At 38.6% G+C, this 21,872-nt stretch overlaps 3 protein-coding genes across 3 annotated transcripts; 1 reads left to right on the top strand and 2 right to left on the bottom strand.

Moving 5' to 3' along the window:
- On the bottom strand, window positions 1-5,166 carry LOC137193900 (FYN-binding protein 1-like). Its single transcript, XM_067605346.1, has 13 exons — window positions 4,240-5,166; window positions 3,332-3,866; window positions 3,136-3,208; window positions 2,905-2,981; window positions 2,720-2,742; window positions 2,573-2,616; window positions 2,250-2,343; window positions 1,796-1,862; window positions 1,524-1,623; window positions 1,388-1,407; window positions 1,234-1,279; window positions 740-771; window positions 1-414 (listed from the first exon to the last, which is right to left on the bottom strand). The coding sequence occupies exons 1-13, from the start codon at window positions 4,357-4,359 to the stop codon at window positions 392-394; spliced, it is 1,254 nt and encodes a 417-aa protein (XP_067461447.1). The 5' UTR covers window positions 4,360-5,166; the 3' UTR covers window positions 1-391.
- A 116-nt stretch (window positions 5,167-5,282) lies between these two features.
- c2h5orf34 (chromosome 2 C5orf34 homolog) lies at window positions 5,283-9,683 on the bottom strand. Its single transcript, XM_067605333.1, has 11 exons — window positions 9,389-9,683; window positions 8,085-8,174; window positions 7,627-7,995; window positions 7,287-7,546; window positions 7,074-7,172; window positions 6,385-6,505; window positions 6,172-6,263; window positions 6,020-6,089; window positions 5,854-5,930; window positions 5,712-5,758; window positions 5,283-5,564 (listed from the first exon to the last, which is right to left on the bottom strand). Exons 1-11 carry the CDS (start codon window positions 9,590-9,592, stop codon window positions 5,383-5,385), a joined length of 1,611 nt encoding a protein of 536 aa, XP_067461434.1. The 5' UTR covers window positions 9,593-9,683; the 3' UTR covers window positions 5,283-5,382.
- A 3,696-nt stretch (window positions 9,684-13,379) lies between these two features.
- On the top strand, window positions 13,380-20,174 carry rnf34a (ring finger protein 34a). Its single transcript, XM_067605260.1, has 7 exons — window positions 13,380-13,554; window positions 14,120-14,338; window positions 15,126-15,512; window positions 16,217-16,279; window positions 16,772-16,973; window positions 17,183-17,212; window positions 18,123-20,174. The coding sequence occupies exons 1-7, from the start codon at window positions 13,549-13,551 to the stop codon at window positions 18,308-18,310; spliced, it is 1,095 nt and encodes a 364-aa protein (XP_067461361.1). The 5' UTR covers window positions 13,380-13,548; the 3' UTR covers window positions 18,311-20,174.
- Window positions 20,175-21,872: the final 1,698 nt, after the last annotated feature.

The following is a 21,872-nucleotide window of genomic DNA, read 5'->3' as shown; positions in this document are numbered from 1 at the left end:
TTATTGATGGTCACAACCAATAATCTGCATAAACAAATTCTGATGATTACACATTTTTTAATGCAATCAATCTACCAGCCAATATCCATTTGTTACAGCATGTAACAACTACAATGACTGTTCAAAAGCTCAGCACTGTCACACATAGTTTGAGTTAAGTTACAACATATTCACCACAATCATGTATTAATCATAAATCATATAATAAATCATGTATCAATAGATATGTATTAATCAGGTTGATGATCAAGAAAATGCACAATAGTTTAAACAGTAAATGATAAATACAAGTAATTAATCAATAATATACAAACTCTGTATATTGTATTATGTTGAAATGATCCAGTAATCTGGTCCGTGCTCGTCACATTGTCACAGTCAATATTGTAGATCAGTTGACTTCATAGATGCAGTCTGTAGCAAAAAGGAAACATTTTTAAAAAAATTAATTTTAGTTTTTTGTTTGCTGTTGTTTTTTAAATTGAATCCTAATGAATATCTGGTGCAGAGGGGAAGAAGTACTCAGAACTTTTACCTACTTAAAAGCAGAAAAAACACAATGTAAAATATAATAAACCATTACAAGTGAAAGTCCTGCATTCAACATTTTAGTTTAACAAAAGTGTATAATTATTATTAGTTAAATGTACTTGCAATATCAAAAGTGGAAGTACTAATTATGCATTTCTACTGATTACTGATTTCTACTGGAAAATATTTTTCTATTTGACATATTTACCATCTGCGGCCATTTCTGTCAGAGTTGAAAATCTGAGGGGAAAAGAGAAAATACTTTGTAAAGTGTAGCAGACAGACCAGAGGGCTGTAAAACGTATTCATGGGATTAAATGAGTTTATACAAGTGTTCAAGAATTTATTTCAACTGTAAAACCAACATGGCAGCAGGTTATGATGGTTGCAATAATCATATTAACCACTGAGTGTCACCCACACATAACAATATACATTCACTTCTTCACAATTTGAAAGTGACACTTGTCTTGTAAGTAGTATTTCTTTTGAGCCTAAATGAGGAACACTTCGTCTGTGAATATTAATTTAACATAACACTTGATTTCATCAAAGAAAGTGATTTTTTTGCTTAAAGACTGAACTCTATTGTCTCCCATATTGTGAGCATCTAGTTTAAATGCACCCTCTGTGCTTTCTACTGTAACAAATGACCAAATCTGACCCATCCATTACAAAAAAAAAATACAAAAAGAGGTAAACCTTGTGTCTGGATGAGCCACATCATCGTAAATATCATCGTCCTCGACTGTTTAAAAGAAGGAAAAAGATCAGTCATGATTAAATAGATGCCTTATTATCATATTTTCATATTTCAACACATTTAAATTACTTACAAGCAATACAAACAACTTACAATTTTGTGCCTCAAGCCTACTAAAAAAGAGAGAAAGCATAAAATCACCAAGAGACAAAATGTGTGACTGAAAAACTTAACATTCGTTTTTTATCTCTCTAGATGTTTATGCTGTGTTAAAAGGCATCATGTTTACCTGTCAACTAGTGCCCCGATGTCATCATAATCGTCGGACTCTGTGTCAGACTGAGTCCTGTCTTGCTGTTTTAAATCATTGTCAGTCTTCATAAAGTCATCTGAAAGAGCACAATACAATTCATAGATCTGTCCAGTTACTGTTGGGATATTATCTATACTGTATTTGCCCAACACCTATTTTTCTTTCTGCTTTACATTTTACAAATGAGTACAAGGAGTCTTTACAGTAGCCCTCCATATTCCTGGCCAGCAGTTTTCCCTCTGTATTACCTGTATTGTGGATGCTCTTCTCTCCTCTCCTCTTCCCCCTCTCAGTCACATTAAGAGGCCATTTAATCTAGTTGAGGAAAAGGAGACGTCAGTCATCAGTTTTTCACTGTATGTTTGTTCACACTGGGTCTTTGTTGTTCAGATGTTTGTAATTTGCTCTGCACAATGCATGGCATTATAACATGTGAAATTGCTGATATACTGGTGTCACGGTGTATCTACATGTGTTGGTATATTGATTTTTTTAAAACGAAATCTAGAAAGTAGGTTTGTGCTTTTATCTTCAACTTCTTCTTTACTTCTTGTTCCTTCTTTTTTGTTGTTGTTTGTTGTTTTTCCTCCTCTGAGCTTCCCTTTGGCTCCTATTTATCATTATCATTCCATCAAATTTTGATTAAACACACCATTGTGGTGCAAATGTTATACAATGATAACATTTATTGAAGCCACTTACCGCCCGTTTCTTCTCTGGGACTGCACCATGGTTTGTGTCCTTTTTTCCACTCTTACTTTCTCGATGGTTTTTAGATTTCTCTGCCTGTTCTGTCCTGTGGAAAGATTAAAAATAATCATGTTTTTACTCTTTAGCTGACAGTAAAGAGGAACATGAGGGAACATGCTTCCTCTCCATCCTGAATGCCTCAAGAAAAATGATTTTTGCTTTAAGGAGGGGTCATGTAAATTCAAGTTACCATATATAGTGCACATTATTATGTCACACATGAATTTGTGTGCAGACAGCTTCTCCAGAAACAGAACCTTACAGATGATCCTTACCATATTTTTTCAAGTTCTTTGTTCATTTTTGCCCTCAGATTTGCCTGTAGAGAAAAAGGGTTTAAAATATAATATAATATAATTGCTACAGTATTTACTCTAAGCACTGTGGGTTTCCAACAACAATCTAACAATAGCAGTAATTACCTCTGTCCTATTGGAAGGATGTCCTGTGGAGACAATGGAACAAGTAATTCAGTGACCTTGTCTTTTAAGCGATTTAATTTGCTTTTGTGCGATAGGACATTTTAAACAATGAACACCTGACTGATTGAAACAATGATGGATATATTTAGTGAATTGTTTTTAAAAAGGGAACGTGGTGGAGGAACCTTTAAGGGGAAGTAGTGAAGGGTTCATGATGCAATCATCGTAGAGCTCCTCATCAACCGATTGTTCTATCGAGCTCCTTGATTATGGAGAGAGATTGTGTTAATTTAACATTTTTAGACAGATTGGAGCAGACAATGTACCCGCAATTAAAGTCCCATTTGATCTGACTCTTTTCAAAGTAACAGTAAAGCACAGTGTACACATCTCAGCTCTACAATATCTCCACTTACAAAGCGGCTTCATGGTTGGATGGCGGGCATGGATGTAAAGGTGGAAGGGCAACAGGACGTGGAATCTTCATCCCTGGTCATATTACAGAAAAATGCCATCATAGTTTAACACTCTATTGAACATTCAGATGCAGTTTACGTTTTTAAAGAAGCAATAACTTATAATAATTTAACAGCATTTATCACTGTTTCTCACCATCAGCCAAAGACATTCTATTCCTTCCAAATTGATGAATGTCAATACTCGGAGGCCTGTCAGGCTTTGGAGGAGGACTTCCCAGAACAAACAATGCAGGAAGTATTCTTTTCTTGAGAACAGAGGGGTCGGTGCTCTCCAGATGAAATTTATTGTGACTTCCACTTGTTGTTATATGGTTAAGTTTCTGGGATTTCATCACCAAATTGTTGGGAAGACTAGGCATGGAGGAACAGGCAGTGTGTCTCTGTGTTTTGGCAGGTTTAAATGATTGCGCTCTGAGCGATGATGGCTCCACATTCAGGATGGGGGTAGCTGCGAATATTTTCCTAAATTCAGGCTTAGGAATGTGAGAGCTGCTGGTTGCATCCACAGCACCTGGCAGATTCCCCTCAAGAGCAGATATTCTTTCTTGAACAGAGGACTCGACGCAGACCTTTTGTCGGACAGCCAGTTTACTGGAAGCATCTTGCACAGAGCTGCCTCTCGTGTTGAACTGAGTCATTAGACCACAGATGTATGCTGTATGTCTTTCCTGTAAAGAAGAAAATGAAATCATTTCTGTTCAGTCTAAAAAGCCTTTGAGCTTGATTTCACTTTTTAAATGTCCAAACTTTTTAGGAAAGGAAAAAAAGAAGAAAATCCCGAACTGCTAATATAAATGTTCGTCAAAGATCATCAGAAATTTAGAAGACATTATACCATAGTGTGTAACAAGCTTGAGCCTAAATATTAAGATTACATGCACACTTAACAAACTTGAGCCTAAATAGCCTAAATAAAAGATTACTTGCACACTTCAGGAGTTGAAAAGATGAGAAAATGATGTATAAAACATTTCAAAACACAAATGGCAGAATTGCAGGAACAGTATCTTTTGTTTGAAAAATGAATCAGTAACCACTCACCTGATGTTTGCATGTAAGCGCTGTGTATATGTCTGTGTGGCCAGAGACTGTGTGTGATACACTTGTTCTCTTAAAATGCTCCACCTGCATAGGAAGTAACTCACCCACCAACTCGCACATCAACTAGCATGTAAACTAAAAACAAAATGTGTTCAAAACATATAACAAATCTGTGATTAAAAAAAATGCACAATTTAATAGTTAATCACATTTGAAAGTCTATTTGATAAATATAAAAACCTTTGGATAACTACAATCCTGTGTCTTGTTTGCAAAATAAAACGCAGATGCGAAGCAAGCAATCACTGACCACATAGGTTTTGGTGTTGAGAGACTCAAGTCTTTCTCTTGAGAAGAGGTGTTTGAGCAGAAGATTGGCTGTGTGGTAGGTCTTTTATAAAGACTCACTTAATTCAGGTTGTGGGAGTTAAGCTCCATCATTTCTCAAAGATATAGGTTCAGTTATTTCCAGCTGCTTTTTCTTTTAAACTATAATTTACTGAGAAATTGAAAACACAACTTGGCACATCATTTTCATTTTCTTTTATATATTTATTTATACAAATTTTTAAAGAAATTTGGTTAAGTATGAAAAAAGAGGTTTCTAGCCCTTTTTGGGCTGTCACCACGGCCCTGATATAACTTCTGAACCTGAGGCTATATGGTTGAAGACAAAACCACAGCTTGCTTGAGTTATGACCTACATGAACACTCATGCACTTACAACACAGTAAAAGTGAAAAATGTATCTCATAGTACTCATATCTCATACTAATGTATCTCTCTTAGTATCAGTCACCTACTAACTACAATCTGGCATGAGTGTAGAGAGGAAACATCAAGGTATTAAAGCCACTTTTCATCACTGCACATTCATATCTGACCTCAGACAGGAGGGGATTGTGTATTAACATTAGCGACTGGGAACACATCTTCTATATGTATGTTTTAAGCCTTTGGATATATTTTCATACTAGCATTTACACATTTGGCCATCAGTGGTCCAATCTTCAGCGATTCATAATTCATAAATCCAAATCAAATTAAAAACCAATCACCACTTTATTTGAGTCTCCACACATAGCAGTAAAATGACTTCATATCTTCAGTCAAGCTAAAACTTTTCTCATAAGAAGGTCTCTTTCAAGTCAGCGAGGCGGCAGATATGAGAGCGTCGATGTCCTGTATGGCTTTGGATGTTCTTTGAAGAGCCTCAGCAATGCAGCTCTCATTCACTGGCTCATGAGTCACCCCTTCTGCAGAACTATCTTCCAGTTCTGCACATCTTTTCTCACTTCTCAGCAGGTAGCTGTTCTCCAGCAGAACTGGGCACAGGATGTTAAAGAGCTACACACACATTCTTTCATCGGTATTATCTATGTACGATGTAAACCTGATTACCAGCTGATGCAACACAATAAACATGCTTCATTTGCTAAATTTCACAACAAAAATCAATTGTTGAAGGATACAGTTGAATCGTTTTATCTTCTCCAGTTCTGCAGCTACAAGATCTGACCTGAAGTGAGTGGAAAGTAACATGGACATTATAAACAAGCTGGTAATACAGAAATTAAAGAAATATAATAGGAATGATCAGAAAATATAACTCACCGACTTTCTACTGTTTCAACAGGTGCAGCATTGGTCAGGTTTACTTCAAGTATTTCTGGTTTAGAAAAATTTCTATCCTATAAACCAAGTAACAGTTAATTAAGAAAACGGAACACTGTGCAAATAGATATTAACAGCAGTAGTAGCAAAAGATCTGCTCTTTCACCTCTTGTAAGCAGCTGGGTGTGGCGGGGAGCTTCAGTGATTGCCTGGCCTGGTTGTAGCAAGTGAGGATCCTGGAAAACAGGAACGTGATGGTCAGAGAGTTGAAAGAAATATGGTCACCAAAATCATCAGAGTGATGAAGCAGCAGCTTACCTGCTCGCACGATTCACAATAGAGCATATAGAGTACACCTGTCCAGGCACATCAGGTGGAAGACTGTTCAGATGGTAGGTTACCTCTTTCACCTGTGGCACAATCCATCGTTTAGACTTTCATGTATTTTAGAACTGTAGCTTCCAAAGGATAACATGCTATTACAATACAGTACATTATGTAATAGATACAAGATGAGAGGCTGACATTTACCCTCCCTGACTGGAGCTCAGGCTTGTGATGGGTAAAATAAGTGTTAAGGACACCATTAGACCGGATGACTGATCCATCTCCCGGAGAAACCTCTATGACTGAGACAGCTCCATTTAGTATCCTACACAGAAGACATGCAGGCACAAACAGAGTTACAGCATCAACAAAATCATGTAGCTGGATGACTACAAACACAACTTCAGATGAATGTTAATGTTGCTCCTTATCTGCTAGATGAGTAAAAAAAGCAACTGCTTGCTGACAATGATGTAATATGTCATTGATGAGCGTACATTTGTGACATGTGTTTGTTCTGCCCCCAAGTGGCCAAATAAAGCACTTACTTTAGAAGTATTCTTCTTTTTATGATATAGCTATTTATTTATTTTTTGCCTTTACCAAGCAAATAATGCTTGAATTTAGTTTTTAATCATGAGTTTGCACACAACAAAAACAACTTTAAAGGCCCCATTTGGTGTCATTCAAGGTCTCAGACTGGCATGTCTTGACAGTGTTTAAAGACAGAATTCAGAGAGGACTCAAGTTTACTCACGATCTTGTAAAGTTGTGAAAATGCAGCTTTATCATATATTAAAAGAACTGAGGAGATCTTCAGTGCCTTCCCTTCATTTTCAAAAACATATTTCAAGGATATCCAAGGCCCTTGTCAACCGTCAAATCCTGCATACCTGTAGGTCACTCCTTGACACCACATCACCTTCACAAGCTCTGTTGGAAAGTCTTGATCTGATTGTTCTTTTGTGGCCAGGGGGTCTTTAACCTTCCACCTGAAAACACACAAGCAAGGACGCTAAAAATATGTCAGTGAACAGTGTTAAATACATGGTTAAAACAGCACTAAATATCTGTTATTTATTTATTTAGTCAACTGATCAATGAACCTGTGCCAGTGAGGTGATGGACACGTGAGAGGCAGTGCCTGAGGAAGGCCAGACCTTCTCTCTCCAACAGTTAATGTGTCTACTCTCCTGTCTGCCTGGCTGAAATGCCCGTTTCCCTCCACTTCAACATCTTCTGGAGGTTGAGAGAGACGAGCTGTCCAGTGATGGCGAGCCAGGGAGAGAGGGTAGCGCCAAGTTGGGGGAATGGCACAGCAGGAGTGATGCTGGACCACTGTGGTGGACTGGTACATCTCCTCTGGCTGAAAAGAGAAAGGATGAGAAGTTAAATATTCCATCAAAGCTAAAATGTAAGCCCTGAAATATCACTGAGAAGCATCACCTTTGGCTGAGCAGCGCTGTGGGTGATAATCCCAGAAGAACAGGATCTGGATCTAATTGGCTGATTCCTTCTATTTCCCTCTTTGGTCTCATCATTCCCCTGAAAGGTCAGACTGCTCACGTGCCGCTGCAGCTGACTGACCGGGCTGTCGTCAGGGTCTCTGCTCAAATGCTGCACGCTGCGCTGCTGATTGTGAGTCTGGCTGAGGCTGCACGTGAACTCCACAGAGAATTCTTCACCCGAGGGCGACAGCATCAGCGCAGCTCGTCCCTCCTCCGACCTGACGACGGTCTCGCCTCCTTGTCCGAGCTCAGCATCACAGGAGGACCAGTCAGGCCAGTGCACCTCTGAGTTAATACTGAAAAAAGGCTGCAAGGGAGAAACATATGTAGACACTGATATCATAAACCAGACCTTTTACGAGGGACATACTGGACAATCAGAATCACTCTTTGTACCTTTTTGTGGACAGAAGGGATGAGTTCCTCTGGTAGATATGGTCGACTAGCATATTTATTCCTAAATGCCAACGCAGCTTTCATCAACTCCTGTGAAATGACATCACTTTGAAGAAAATGTGGCGAGCAAGCAATAACACATGACACATAACAATCTTCATCCTTCAAAAAAGAGCCATAAGAATTGTAACCAAACCAACAAACCCACTCTTTATAAAATCAAAAGCACTAAAATTGAAAGATTTGGTCGACTTCAAAATGGTTCAAATCATGTACAGAGCAAAAAATCAATTATTACCTCATAGTATCCAAAAGCTGTTTCAAATGAGAGAAAGTCAACATGATTTGGTAGGAATTTGTATGTTCAATAAACAATTAGTGAGGACGATATATCATTGTATTACAGTCAAAGGAATTAATTTATGGAACAACTGTAGTGAGGAAATGAAAACATGTAGAACATTTAATAAGTTTAAACAAGTGTTTAAAATAACATATTGAATGGATATGAGATGGATGAGGAGATCTGGCATAGTAAGTGATAGATAAATTGTCAATAGACTGAGGTTGGTTGAAGTCAAGCGTCTCTTTAATTCAAACAGATCACAGACATGGAGAGTGCTCAGAGTCTCCGTGGAAAATTCTGAAGAAGGAAAGAAATTCACTGGTATATATTGATGGCCTTGGGAGGCGCCTTTAGTTGTGTACAGATTCCCACCAGACCTAGACAAAGCATTACAGAACTCTCCCTTCCACATGATATCCATATGACTTTGTCCTGCTGTTACCCGCGAGACCCTGACATCTAACATATAACCATACATGGTACACAATGCAAGGTAAAGATTTTTCTATCATTTTTTGGGTAAAGGATATGTAGGTTGTTTTTTTTATTTGTGCTGTTTTGTTTTATTCTGACTGTTTAGTTCTTGTTTTGTTTTGAGTGTTTTATTTTTGTTTAATTTGATCGAGTTGTGTATAGTGTACACTGAGGTGGAAAGTTGGAATATTCATGTTTAACATTAAGTTTATTGATAAAATATAAAAAGGGGGGTAGAACTTGATATTTTTTCACTTCTTCCTACTCCTCTCCCTTTATGTTGTATTTATTGAGAGTTTACTGTAAATGGTTGCTATTAATTTTATTGGTTACTCTTGTTTTGCTTTCTTACTTGGACTTTTTTTTAACATGTTTGAAATAAAAATCTAATCTAATAATAACCAAACCGTGCACTTAATCCAAGCATACAGCAGTTTAAACCTTTTTTAATTAGTTATGATCCCTTATGTCGATTGGTTGGTACCTTGTAAGTGCTGATGGTGAACCTGGTCCTCTGTCGGAGCCTCTCAGTGGGCTGCAAAGGATGTCCGCAGGGGTCTCTGCCTTTCACCAGCATGAAGTCACAGCCACACGGCGACAGCTGCAGCTCGACTCCGTTTCCATAGCGAATATTGACCGATTCATCCTCATACATGACCATCAAACTAACACCGGAGTGTGTTTCCATCGTTTAAACTGCATAGAGACAGGCAAGACTTCGCGCTGAAACTCAAAACACAGTAACGCGTCGGTCTACGTCAACAGGAAGAAAATTATTTTTCCTAGGATGGCGAAGTCACGACCCGCCCTACTCTGTCTGTGATTGGCTAGTACTCGTTACCTTCGTTGGTTGGGTTGGTTAGGTCAGGCAGGAGGAGTGGGATTGGTTAGTGTTGGCCAATCAGAGGCAGAGTAGGGCGGGTCATGAAACCGCCATCCTAGGAAAAAATGTCGCCAACAGAGGCGATGAATCGACCGGAAATGCCTTTTTCCTCTTTTTCTTTTTTACTTTATTGAGAACACGAATAAACACAAATACATTTCTGTGAACAAAATGGGGAAGGGGGGAAGATAGTTAAATAAATGAATGAATGAATAAATATGAAACTTAAGATAATTATAAGATGACGATGTAAGCTTTTTTCTCATTCCTCCTGTTGTAATTAAAAAAACAAACAGTACATGTTTATAGAATAAAGCTAAATCAGCCAAAAAATATAACATTAATAAACATAGAAGCCTCTTGCCACAGTATTTCAGTGTAGTAACAATGTCAAAATAAATGAAGCACAGTTTCTTGTGTTTGTTTCTCTTTTCTAAAGTACATTTGATACATTATTATAACTGTATTAAATTTATACAGAAGGGACACACATGTACAATACACAACAACAAAACAAAACACACCTTGAGGACAATTGTAATGAAAATTTCAACAAATTACAACAAAGGCTGTAAATAAAAGCACTGTTTACATTACCTTCAAAATACCACTAACGTTTATTTTTAAATTAAAATGTAATTTTTTATCAAATTTGTGTAGCCTATATAGAGTTTAAAATATATATGATATATAAAACATTTATTGGCTTTCGATGCCTTTCTTAAAGTCAAAGAAACTAAAGAAAACATATTTAAAGGAAAACGTAAAATCATCAAACAAGGGCAATAAGATAGATGAATGATAAACATCAGAAAAAAACTTTACGTGACCAAACAGCTGCCGATGATTTCAACTGGTTTTATTCAACAATGAGCCATCAGGAAGGAAAACCATTGTCCAGTGTAAATCAAACACTGGACAAATACAATTTACTATTTGATATTTTTAGTGTTGAAAAAATTTTTCCATTTTAAAGTGCTTGACATTTTTCTTTAAAACTAGGACAAATGATAGTGATATTAATCACCTTGATCACCTGTCAAACATGCAAACAAGTGCACAATCTTGAATCATAATCACATTTAGATCTCTTCTTTGACACTGCGTATTGCATGTATCATGACTAACATGCTTAAATGTAGACAACTAGGCTTACTAAAGTAGTTTTCTGAAACAAAATTAGATGGGATCTTCTCTTGAGACCGATATAAACAAAATAACCTCTTAGATTTCAATCATAACTGAGAACCTGAATGTGACAGGTTATCTTTGCATTTTATTGTGGACTGGGTCTCTCACTTCTGTGTGTGCCACTTATTTTTATATAATTCACTTTTTATTTTCTACATCATAGTGTTAGCTACTGTAGCCCTGAAATGAAGAGAAGATCTACTTACTGCCATGAACCAAATATTTCCTTTTTTAAATCAGTGTTTTATCGTTGAAGCTACACATTCAAAATGAAAGGGGCTGGTGATCCTCTAATATCCTATAATATTATCAGTGCTAGCGGTGCTTCTCACTGGGTGTAGCCTCAGCATCGGCTGGATGAGAAGATCTTCCATTAGCTCACTGCTGACAGTGACTATAGCAGGGCAAGGGAGCCAACTGGCTGCAGAAATTGTGAAGGAATGGTGTTAGTGCAGGTCTGGACTCTTGACAAAGCAACCAGTAAACATTGCAGTCCTTTAGAGGGGGACATTACCAATAGGATGATGGTCAATGTGCTTCATGAGGTAAATAGACTATCAAGCAATAATCTAGCAATATACATTACAGTTAAAATTGCTTGCTACACAGTAAAATGAGCATAGTCATAAATATAGAGTGTGATTCTTATCATATCTTTTTATCGCTATATATTTTGTCCATTTTAACCATATAATTCAATAATAAACCTATAATTCTTAAAATGTAATTATTTCCTATGTACAAAGATATACATTTTCAGTTCATGTAAATCATGGAATTGAGTTTCCGTATTAAAAATGAATATGACAGGGTAGAAGATGGATAGTGGGAGAAATGTTTTATTATTATACATAAAATGAGTACAATCACTACACTTTCCACAGCAGACATTTGGTTTGTCAGCAGTGGTGAACATATTAAGACCTTCCACTTAAATAAAAGTAGCAATACCACGGTGGAGAAATACTAAACACTAAAAATGCACAGCGTAGTAGCATCAAAGTTAAGTAAAAGTATCCATCACAGATATTACGTTATTGAATTATAATTATTGATGCATCAATGTGTAAGCAGCACTTTGATGATGTAAGTGGTAAAGGCAGGGCTAATTTAGTATTTATAGTATTAGTCATCTGAATCTGCAAGGTAAGGTGCAAGGTAAGAACTAAAGCTACCAGATAAATGTAGTGGAGTAAAGAGAACAATAAGACATATAAAGTAGCATAAAATGGAATTGCTCAAGTAAAGCACAAGTACCTCAAGTTTTTACACAAAGTGCTTAGTTACGCTACTTCCCAATACACTGCCTGATTCTAGTGCTGCTATAACAGCACTACAGGGCGAGGTCAGACCAGACCTTATGGTGGACATGACATCTTTTTAAAATCAAGTTTTTGGAGACACTGTGAGGTTCAGTTGCAGCTCAAGAAATAGTAGTGGAGAATCAACTAGCTGACAAGATTACAAAATAAAATAAAGTAGGAACAAATCCAGGAGTCACAAACTTCTGGCAAAAAGGGCAGAGGATAAATCTGTGCTGTATTGAATTTCTCAGTACAGCCAACAGTGGAAGCCTCTAAAATTATTGAGTTATTATGATTTTTATGTCTTTTTTTTCAGTTGTTCCAAATACATTTTGGATAACCTAAAGGTCTAAATGTTTTTTCAAACCATTCGGTACCCTGTTTTCTGCTTCTTTCTACAGTTGGATGTTTGAGCTTCACTGTGCAGAGTTTGACAATTGAGCGGGCTTACGAACATGATTTGTGACATCACAAATTGTTTGGAAGCCAATCCTGGTTCAGTATTCAACTTACACAAGTGTGATGTGGAAACTTGAAGCCTCATACACGGGACTTTACAGTGAAGTAGGAGACATCTTGTGTCCAGCAGTTAAACTTTTGAAATGAACAATATTTGCATATTTATAGATTCTGGATTTGTTAATGAGGGAGAATATCATATCAGACACAAATTATTATTCATAGTAGAGTATTTTATATACATCTTAAAACAAGCATTTCTTATCTTTAAGCGTTTACTGGCTTCATCTTGAAATATGAGGATTTTCTGCATTTCTGTTTTATGTTCTTGTAAATTGTAGATCTTTGGGTTTTGGACTGTTGGTTGGAGAAAAACAAGCAATTTTAAGATTTTAACTTTGTATTTTTCACTATTTTTAGACAAATGACAGACCAAACAATTAACCAATTAAATTTAAAAAAGACAATTTAATCATTAATGAAAACAATCATTACATCAGATAAACAACAGATAAACTTTTTTTAAAACTGTCAATTAAACTCGTCTTTTGTTTGTAGCGAGGACATGATGCTGATGATCGGGAAGTGGACTACAATCACTTCTTCTTCGTCTGACCTGTGGAGGGCAGCAGCAACAACACACAAACTCTGGGAGGAGAAGAAGAAGCAGCAGCAGCAGCAGCTTCGGGGCTCGATCGTTGCTCTCATCACATCAAGACGCATTCAGGCAGTTCAGCTAAAATAAGTGACGCTTGCAATGATTACACCGTCAATCTGTGGTTTCACAGTAGACACGCCGGAGCTGCAATGAAGGTGCAGTCGTCTTTACACAACCTCTGTTTCCAGCTTTAGCTCTGCTTTTGAATGTCGCTAGCAGCAGCTAATGTAACGCCAGCTGTATGTATCGGGGGAGCTGACGCTGTGGTTAGCCTCGCCTAGCCTGTGCCAGCTAATTGTGAAAACGGTCGGATACACATCGACTCTAGAGTCATTTTAAGCATGAAATTAATAAGTAAACGTCTCTTCTTATTGGATGTGTGTTTAGTTATTTTTACGCTTCCTGGCAACGCTAACGTCAGCTGTTAAACAAAAAATATCTGGACTATTTAGCTAATTGCCTGCTTGTGTTTTGACAGTTAAAGCTGCCTGCACGGTCTGTGCTTCATTGTGTTACACTTGCACCGGTGGTAAAGGCTATTTATTAGTCATCACATCCATAATTAGCATCCATATGATATGTGAGGTCTATACACAGAGTTGTTTCCGTGGTAACCAGGTGTATAAATGCTGTTAGAGATGCTGTCAGCACACAACGAGATCCGTGTGAGGAGGACAGAGAAGACTGAAGTGAGGGTGTGTTTGTGTGTGTGAATGTCAGGCAGGGGCCTCGTCCATGTGGGCTTCATGCTGTGGTCTGCTGAATGAAGTCATGGGTACTGGGGCCGTCAGAGGCCAGCAGCCAGGGTTTGGGGCCGGCGCTGGACCCTTCAGATTTGCCCCCAGTGCGGGATACTCCACATACCCGCCCACCAGCTCAGGGAGTCCCAGTCTTGTATGCAAGGCCTGTGGCCAGGCCTTCTCAGTCTTCAGGAGGAAGGTAAGGTACCTGGATGCTCTGTGTGATGCCAGTACATGTCAATTTGTCTGTTTACTGGATGAGTGCGTGTGTAGAAACATAGGGGGGTATTAGATTAATATTTTAGATATAATTACTAATTACTTGCTGTGCTGTAAATGATTCATATGTGCTATAAAGAGAATGTTAAAGTGATAAAGCTTTTAACCAACCACTGGTTTGTAAGGAGCTGAAATTTAATTTACACCCAAAGGCTACAGTTTTTTTTATTGGAAACACTGCAGTTCTAGCTGATTGCAGAAACAGATGGACAACATACTGGTTCTGTAATATCATCTTCACAGAGGGCTCATGTTCATGTATGGCTCAGGGTCTCATTCTGTCTGAACCCTGTGCTTGACTGGCTCACCGTGCCAGTGTAATCCCACGTCTTGCATTTATTACTGTTTGATGTTTGTCACTTAAAAGAAATGAGCTGCCTCCTGTCTGTGTGCCTGGAGAGCGAGAGCAGATGTGGATGATTGAAAAATGCAGGAAAGGTTTTTCTGGCATCGATATGCTTCCCAGGGACTTGTTAAATATTGTCTCTCCACCGTCTGTTTCCCTCGTTTTTCTGAGATGTCACAATTTTAATGTTAAAATTTAAAAAAGAAGGCAATTGTAAACATTTGGCCAAATGTTATGTCAAATGCAGCATTCTGTTATGTGGGATTTTTGGCACTAACTAATGGTAGAAGGTCTGCATAAATGATGTGAGATATGTCTTATTTCCATCATCTTGTTTTTTTTCACTCTGTTTCTTTCCCAGTATATTTGCTGCGACTGCAAGAAGAGCTTCTGCTCTCTGTGCTCCGTGCTTCAGGAGAATCTGCGCATTTGTTCCACATGTCATTTGCTGAAGGCAACGGCTTTCCAGCGGCCGCGGCTCATGCGTCTAAGGGTCAAGGACCTGCGGCAGTACTTGCTGCTTCGTAATATCCCCACCGATACTTGCAGGGAAAAAGAAGACCTGGTGGACCTGGTGCTCTGTCACCAAGGCATTGAAGAGGAGGAGGACCCCGACACAGGCAGCCTCCACTCACGGTCCCTGTATACGCCGACCCCTTCTACCACGCAGTCTGCCTCAGAGCTGTCAGCTTTCGCCGCCTCTCAGGAGGAACCGCTCAGCAGGAGTGATAGCTCTGATACCAACCAGGTCAGGAACAGCTCTAAACCATGTTTGATTTTTAAAAACATCACACATCAGCCTTATAAGTCCTTATAATTATCTGTGGAGGTAAAATGATGAACATGGCTAGTGACAGTTTGGATTTTCAGTAATGATGGCCTGAAATCACAAATGATACATTTCTGAACAGTCCACATTAGTGTTATTTGTGGCACTGGCAGACCCAAATGGGCAAAGATGCAACAGTAAAGTGTGGTTGGCACTCTTAGTGCATTATGTCATCACTTGTTGGCCTGCCACAAATGAGTGTATGGGAACCACTTAACATGTCACCATAGACAAATATATAAAAACAAAGTGTTGAATCGAGGTTTGGTGTTCATCCTTTCATCCTGACTTTACTGCAATTTGTAAGCCAGCTAAAAAGAAACTAATTGGGATTTTAAAAGGCATGAAGGCAAAAAAAGTGAAAGAGGAGGAAGTAGTACACACAAACTGGCACTGAAAAGGGAGCTCAGCTCCAAGCAGACAGGATCCACTATAAATACTTGTGCTTGGCCTGCTTAGAGGAGCAGTAAGCTTTTCTATGAATGGAAGGTAAGAGGCATTGTTGTTCCCAAGGTTTCACCGACCTGTCTGAAGAAAGTCTAATCCAAATCCTCAGTGTACTGACCTTTTTCCTCACATGTAGTGCACAGTAACAGTCTGTTGTCGCTTTTGCTGTGTTGCAGGATATAGGTGATGCCACATCGGTTTCTCTCCTCAACCTGGACCCCAGTGAACACACTCCTGAGGTGATCTGTGTCTGATTGTCATATTTCTTACCGATCTTTATGTAAACATTCATGTATAGAGTATTGTTTAATGCATTTCAGTTTTTGGCTGAATGTAAATAGGAATATTTGGTGGTAAAGCATTATGTATAATTTTGTATTGCAGCACTTGAGGGGTAAAGAAGGGCAATTTGACGGTTGAAAATTAAATACGACTGCAATTGTGGTGTTAAACAGTGTGGAGATAACAATACTCAATATTCTTTAAACGTTCAGATTTAAGGCAAAAAGTGTTTTTTTGCAGTAAAGAAGTGGTGGTAAATAAACCCTGCTGTACAGTGGAAATAAAATAAGTCAAAAAGAAATTTTAATCACAAAAAGTACCAACTGGTGTAGCGTTCTTCCACACATGCTGCACGTCATGTACTTTCCTCTTTCATTGTTTTGCTTGAGACTGCATCAAATACCAAGTTAATTAAACTGGCGACATTTTCAATCCTGACTGTTTTTTAGGTGAGTCCTCAGACGCGACGTCGGGCCAGAGCGTCTCTCTCAGACATCTCCAGCTTGAGGGACATTGAGGGCCTGTCTGTCCGGCAGCTGAAGGAGATCCTGGCCAGGAACTTTGTCAACTATTCAGGGTGCTGCGAGAAGTGGGAGCTGGTGGAGCGAGTCAGCCGACTCTACAGAGAGACGGAGGAGAACAGGAAATCATGTGGGTATTAACTGTGTCACTTTTGAGTAAATACTTAGTGCTTTTGTTTATTAGTTAACGATAAAACCTGTCATAATCAATTGATTTACTGTAGAATGCATCTACTCAACAGAGTATGAGCTATATTTTAATATAGCTTATTATATATTGTAATCCTGTCACTGTAATATCTGCGCACTTACTGATTGAGTCTAATTTCTTTGTTGCAGTGGAAAATGTGAGCAGTACAATAACCACAGGTAAGCTGTCAGGCTTCTGTCCTCAATCTTGCTATAGGATACCACATCCTGTTTTTAACCATAGAAACCCAATACCTCTGCTTCTTCTAACAATATTGTACTGTACTGTAGTTTATACTAATAATTTGCAATACTTGTAACTACTCATACCTGAACACAAGCAGGGTCATTCAAATGAGTTTTCTCATTTAGAATTATGATTCAATGTCTCTTACTTTACTCCTCCCACACTAAAGTGGTGGCCTTCCCCCCTCCTATCTGCAACGGTGCCATTGGAGGTAAGGCTTGTAGTTTCCTCGCCACCGTTGCCGTGGTCACACATACCATCTGTGACTTCGCCTCTCCATTGCACGAACCACCTCTGTATTCACCGTGAACCCATTTTCATGCGTTATCCATCCCCTCCCTGTATGTGGTCCTTCCCTGCAGAGTGTAATGTACTGTGAGGGTCTCTGGCTGCTTGTTTTAAGATGAAAATGAATATTAATTTATTCCACTTAAGAAGATAAATTTAAAGATTTCAGTTTGTCATGCTCCTGCAACATTGATCCACCATGAGATCTGTCTGCCTTCATGTGTTCACCATTTGAAGCTAATTATACTGTGAGCTGCAATATGTTAGCCGTTTATATTCAGTCCCTCAGCAGCACGCCGCCAGTGATAAAGGCCGTGCCGTTGTCATAGAAACATCTTGACACATAGCCATAATCAGCCGTTGACATTTTTCAAGAGTTTGTGAGAATGACCTTACCAAGATAAGGCACACTTGATAAGATGAGGTGTTTTTACTAATCTGCTGAGTACTGTGCTGACCCCTCCACCCTCCTCAGTGCATGATGAAGTCACTTTGTTAAATGTAGTTCTCGAACATTTCCAGTCACCTTTCTGTGTGTTTGATTTTCTCTCGCAGATGGTGAGAAAGGTCCGCTGACGATCCATGACGACAACCTGTGCAGGATCTGCATGGATGCTATGATCGACTGCGTTCTCCTGGAGTGCGGTCACATGGTGACCTGCACCAAGTGTGGCAAGAGGATGAGCGAGTGCCCGATCTGCAGGCAGTACGTTGTGAGGGCCGTGCACGTCTTCAAGTCTTAATGCACCACTGCAGCACCACAGCACCTGCTTCAGAGCAGCAGCTCAGTCTGAGACTGTACCTTAAATCAACCACGCAGCTCATTACCTTTGAATCCCCAAAAAGACTTTTTTTTTTTTGTGGATGTTCCATGTTTTTATTCCCAATTTCTCACTTAATTTGCACATTAAAATATGAAAAACATGTATTTCTTAAGAATTGAACTCTTCAGTTTCGCCAGTCAGCAGAGTGGAGGACCCTACTCTCCCATGAGTCGTTCCTACAGTAAACATATCTCTAATCTGTGTTCATTCCTAAGTGTCTATTTTGCTTTTTCTAACGATTTTTCAATGCAAAGAATGTGTGGCACTCAGCCACGTGCAGTCTCGCTAAACACAACTCATCACCCTCAGATCTGCCTATAAACTGTAGCCGGCACTCAGCACCTCTCTTTACAAACTGCTGCAAGTGACTACACATCTTAGTAACACCGATGATGACGCACACTAAACCTCCCCACAGAGGAGAGGGGGTGAGAGAACTAGGTGCCAAATAATGGGTTATGCCCTCATGCTTCTCACCCATTTTTTCCCTCTTACTGTGTGTGTGGGCCAGTGTGTGATTCTTCAGCAGAAAGCACTTTGTTCACACTGTGTTAATGCACCACTGCTCACAACCCACTGCAAACTATGAACAGTAAAAGTGGCTGAGGTAGGATGCGTACTAATTCTTGAATACTTGTCCAAACTAGAGCTTGATTGATTTTATGTTTTAAAGACCACTAACTTTGTAAATGTCAGTGAGAGAAGCTGATCAGAAATCATTGAACTGGTGTTGTTTTTCAATTTAGAGACTAGAGATACTCAAGTGTTAACTCAGCCTACAAATGAGCGGGCGCTCTGCCCTTGTGATTCAAGGATATTGATGATTGATGATGGTGATTCATGTTTTATTCACTTATTTTATTATAGAAGCACTTATCGTAATGCATTACATGTTAAAACGACCATACAAAGTCTGTCATTACAGCAATAGCTAATCTCCGCTGTCACCTCGGTCCTGTCTCGGCACTTTAGTGGAGACAAATGACAAAAAACCGGTGCTAACTCATCCGACCATCTTCCCTGTTTTCCAGCTGAACTGTGGATGTGAAACTGAATGTTTTTTTTGTTTTGTTTTGTTTTTTGTTATCGTCGTATATTGTTGGGAGTGGAATGAAGTGTCTTAATGCTTTTAGTTGATTTTTCTCTCATGTAGGAGTAATGTAATGAACTAATGTAATGAACTAACTATTCAAAGATATAGCTACAAGTTTACTGACACCTGTGATATATAGAAAGTATATAGAAATAATGACTTGCTAATGTACATTTGCATATATTGATCCATATGAGATGTATATATCTATATTTTTTCCATTTGATTTGAATTGTGTAATATCAGATTATTGAAATGTCCCTGGGATTGGGTTAGTTTATTATTACAGAGTTAAGTTTTTCTTGTCAAGTGATTTGAAACGTGTTAATCTGCATAGGTTTGCTTGAACTATCTTTCTCTCTTGTACTGGAGCATGACACTGGTTATGTTATCCCCCCCATCCTTCCTACCTTATACAACTCTGGTTTTCTCCCCCCCCCCCCCTCCCGGTTCTGCTCATTTAGAAATATCCAGCTCTGTACTGTACCCACACAAAGTCAACATTGCTGCTATTACAGTAAAGATGTCCCCTACAATCATGAACAGTAGCGGAGCTGGTTGCACTTTTCCTTTAGAGAGGGTGTAATTGTGTGCAAGGTTTGGTCTTTGTATTTGGGAATGTTGAACTTTTTATTTTGGTAATTAAAGATTTTAATTAAAGTCTGTTTTTGTATACAGATGCATCATGAAGCGTGTAATGTCGTGGATGAAGTAATAATTAATGCTGAAACAATTAGTCGACTAATTAATCAACACGAAATGTATCAATAAGTCAGATATTTCAGTGACTGCTTAGTCAGCACTGGTTTAAGCTTTTCAAATGTGAGGATTAGCAGGATGTCTGTTTTATATCTTTGTACATTTAATATATTTGGGGTTTGGACTGTTAATTGGACAAAACAAAAACTCAACATTAGACTCTGGGAGGTTCTGCTGGGTATTTTTTCCCCTAATATTTTACAGACAAAAGGTCTTAATCCTTAATAATAGTAATATTTTTTCACAAGGCAACTACAGTAAAGGGATAGGTACAATAGAAGCTCACTGCATTTGTTTTGGTTGTATTAGACTTACATTTTCCACATGGACAGAGTCAAAATACACACTATGTATCGGCGGTTCCAAACCAGGGGATTATAAAACAAATCTGAGGGATAACACATTGATTAAAATGATAAATTGGAAAATAATGTCCAGAAGACTTTTCTCTATTATTTTTGCATTTTATTTTCACCGCTTTATGCCTTTAGAAATTCTTGAAAAGTAACAATCTGGAAATGAACAAGAGAAGTTTACAGCCATGTAAACAGTAGCAGCTCTGTGAGGCTATAATGTAGGCACAACAGGAGCTTTGAGCTAAATGCTAATGTTAGCATGCCAACGTGCTCACAGCGACAATTTGATTTATTAATTGGGACAGTGTGCAGTTTTAAACATTAAAGACACACTACACTGGAGTTAGCTCGAAGCTAATTTGCATCCCTAGTCCCTCACAATCAGAACATACCACAGCACAACAATAAACAGTGTGAAGCAAACAAACACCAAACAAAAAAACAAAAACAATGCTAACATGCTGAAGTTTTGCAGGTATAACTTCTGCCATTGCAATCTTAGTTAAGAATGTAAGCATGGGTTAAATTAACTAATTAGCACTGAACGCATAGTACAGCTGAAGCTAACGGGAATGTCATTAGTTTTACAGGTATTTGGTTATAAACCAAAGTACTTTTGACCTGATGATGGCACAAGAGGAAACATTAGGGATCACTAAAGCTGTTACAAAACGGGGGAAATGAATGTGGTAATCAAATGTCATGGCACTCAAAACCAAAAACAGGTCCCGCCCTGACAATGTTGGTGCCCTCAGTGAGATTTTACATTGGAGCCTCCAAAAAGTGCAACAATAGTTCCTCCAGTCCAGACAAAGTCCTCCAGACATAAGGGCAAGTGGGGCTCAAGGTGCCATTCGGATGAAAATCGATGCAAGTCAATGGAGGAAAAACATGGTGTATATTTCCAAAAGATGTACAGAAGCACACCTGCTGGTAAGAAAAAAAAACAAAAAGAAAAACACATCCCATTCATTTGGTGCCCCCTCCCTTATTTGGCGCCCTAGGCAACCGCTTATGTGGCCTATGCCTTGGGCTGCCCCTGACCAAAAATGTCAAGTCAGGGAATCACTGGTTCATCCTTATGACAACCCATCTAATATTGTTGAAATATATAAGTGGTGGACCAACTGACTGTCAAGGCCACAAACTAGAGGGGTGAAAAGGAGACATCACCTCATTTAAAAAGGTCTCAAGCTGCTTCCAACAACAAATCAACCTGATATCTTTCAGCTCTATCAAACACTGTATGGCAAAGAAAATCAAAAAGACTCAA

Source organism: Thunnus thynnus, chromosome 2 (assembly GCF_963924715.1).
Source record: "Thunnus thynnus chromosome 2, fThuThy2.1, whole genome shotgun sequence".
In the NCBI taxonomy this organism is placed as follows: Eukaryota; Metazoa; Chordata; class Actinopteri; order Scombriformes; family Scombridae; genus Thunnus; species Thunnus thynnus.
Note: the sequence above shows the minus strand (reverse complement) of the source record. Positions and strands in the feature narration are given on the sequence as shown.

Excerpts from the sequence above, each read along its gene's own strand:
- LOC137193900 (XM_067605346.1), bottom strand. The coding sequence starts at position 4,359 with ATGTGCGAGTTGGTGGGTGAGTTACTTCCTATGCAGGTGGAGCATTTT. Across the intron at positions 3,867-4,239 it reads CGCTTACATGCAAACATCAG|GAAAGACATACAGCATACAT; the intron begins GTGAGTGGTTAC and ends TCTTCTTTACAG. Across the intron at positions 1,408-1,523 it reads ATCGGGGCACTAGTTGACAG|TAGGCTTGAGGCACAAAATT; the intron begins GTAAACATGATG and ends TCTCTTTTTTAG.
- rnf34a (XM_067605260.1), top strand. Across the intron at positions 16,280-16,771 it reads CCAGTGAACACACTCCTGAG|GTGAGTCCTCAGACGCGACG; the intron begins GTGATCTGTGTC and ends ACTGTTTTTTAG. Across the intron at positions 17,213-18,122 it reads GAGCAGTACAATAACCACAG|ATGGTGAGAAAGGTCCGCTG; the intron begins GTAAGCTGTCAG and ends TTTCTCTCGCAG.
- c2h5orf34 (XM_067605333.1), bottom strand. The coding sequence starts at position 9,592 with ATGGAAACACACTCCGGTGTTAGTTTGATGGTCATGTATGAGGATGAA. Across the intron at positions 7,996-8,084 it reads TCCCTTCTGTCCACAAAAAG|CCTTTTTTCAGTATTAACTC; the intron begins GTACAAAGAGTG and ends TCTCCCTTGCAG. Across the intron at positions 6,506-7,073 it reads TGTCAAGGAGTGACCTACAG|GATACTAAATGGAGCTGTCT; the intron begins GTATGCAGGATT and ends TCTTCTGTGTAG.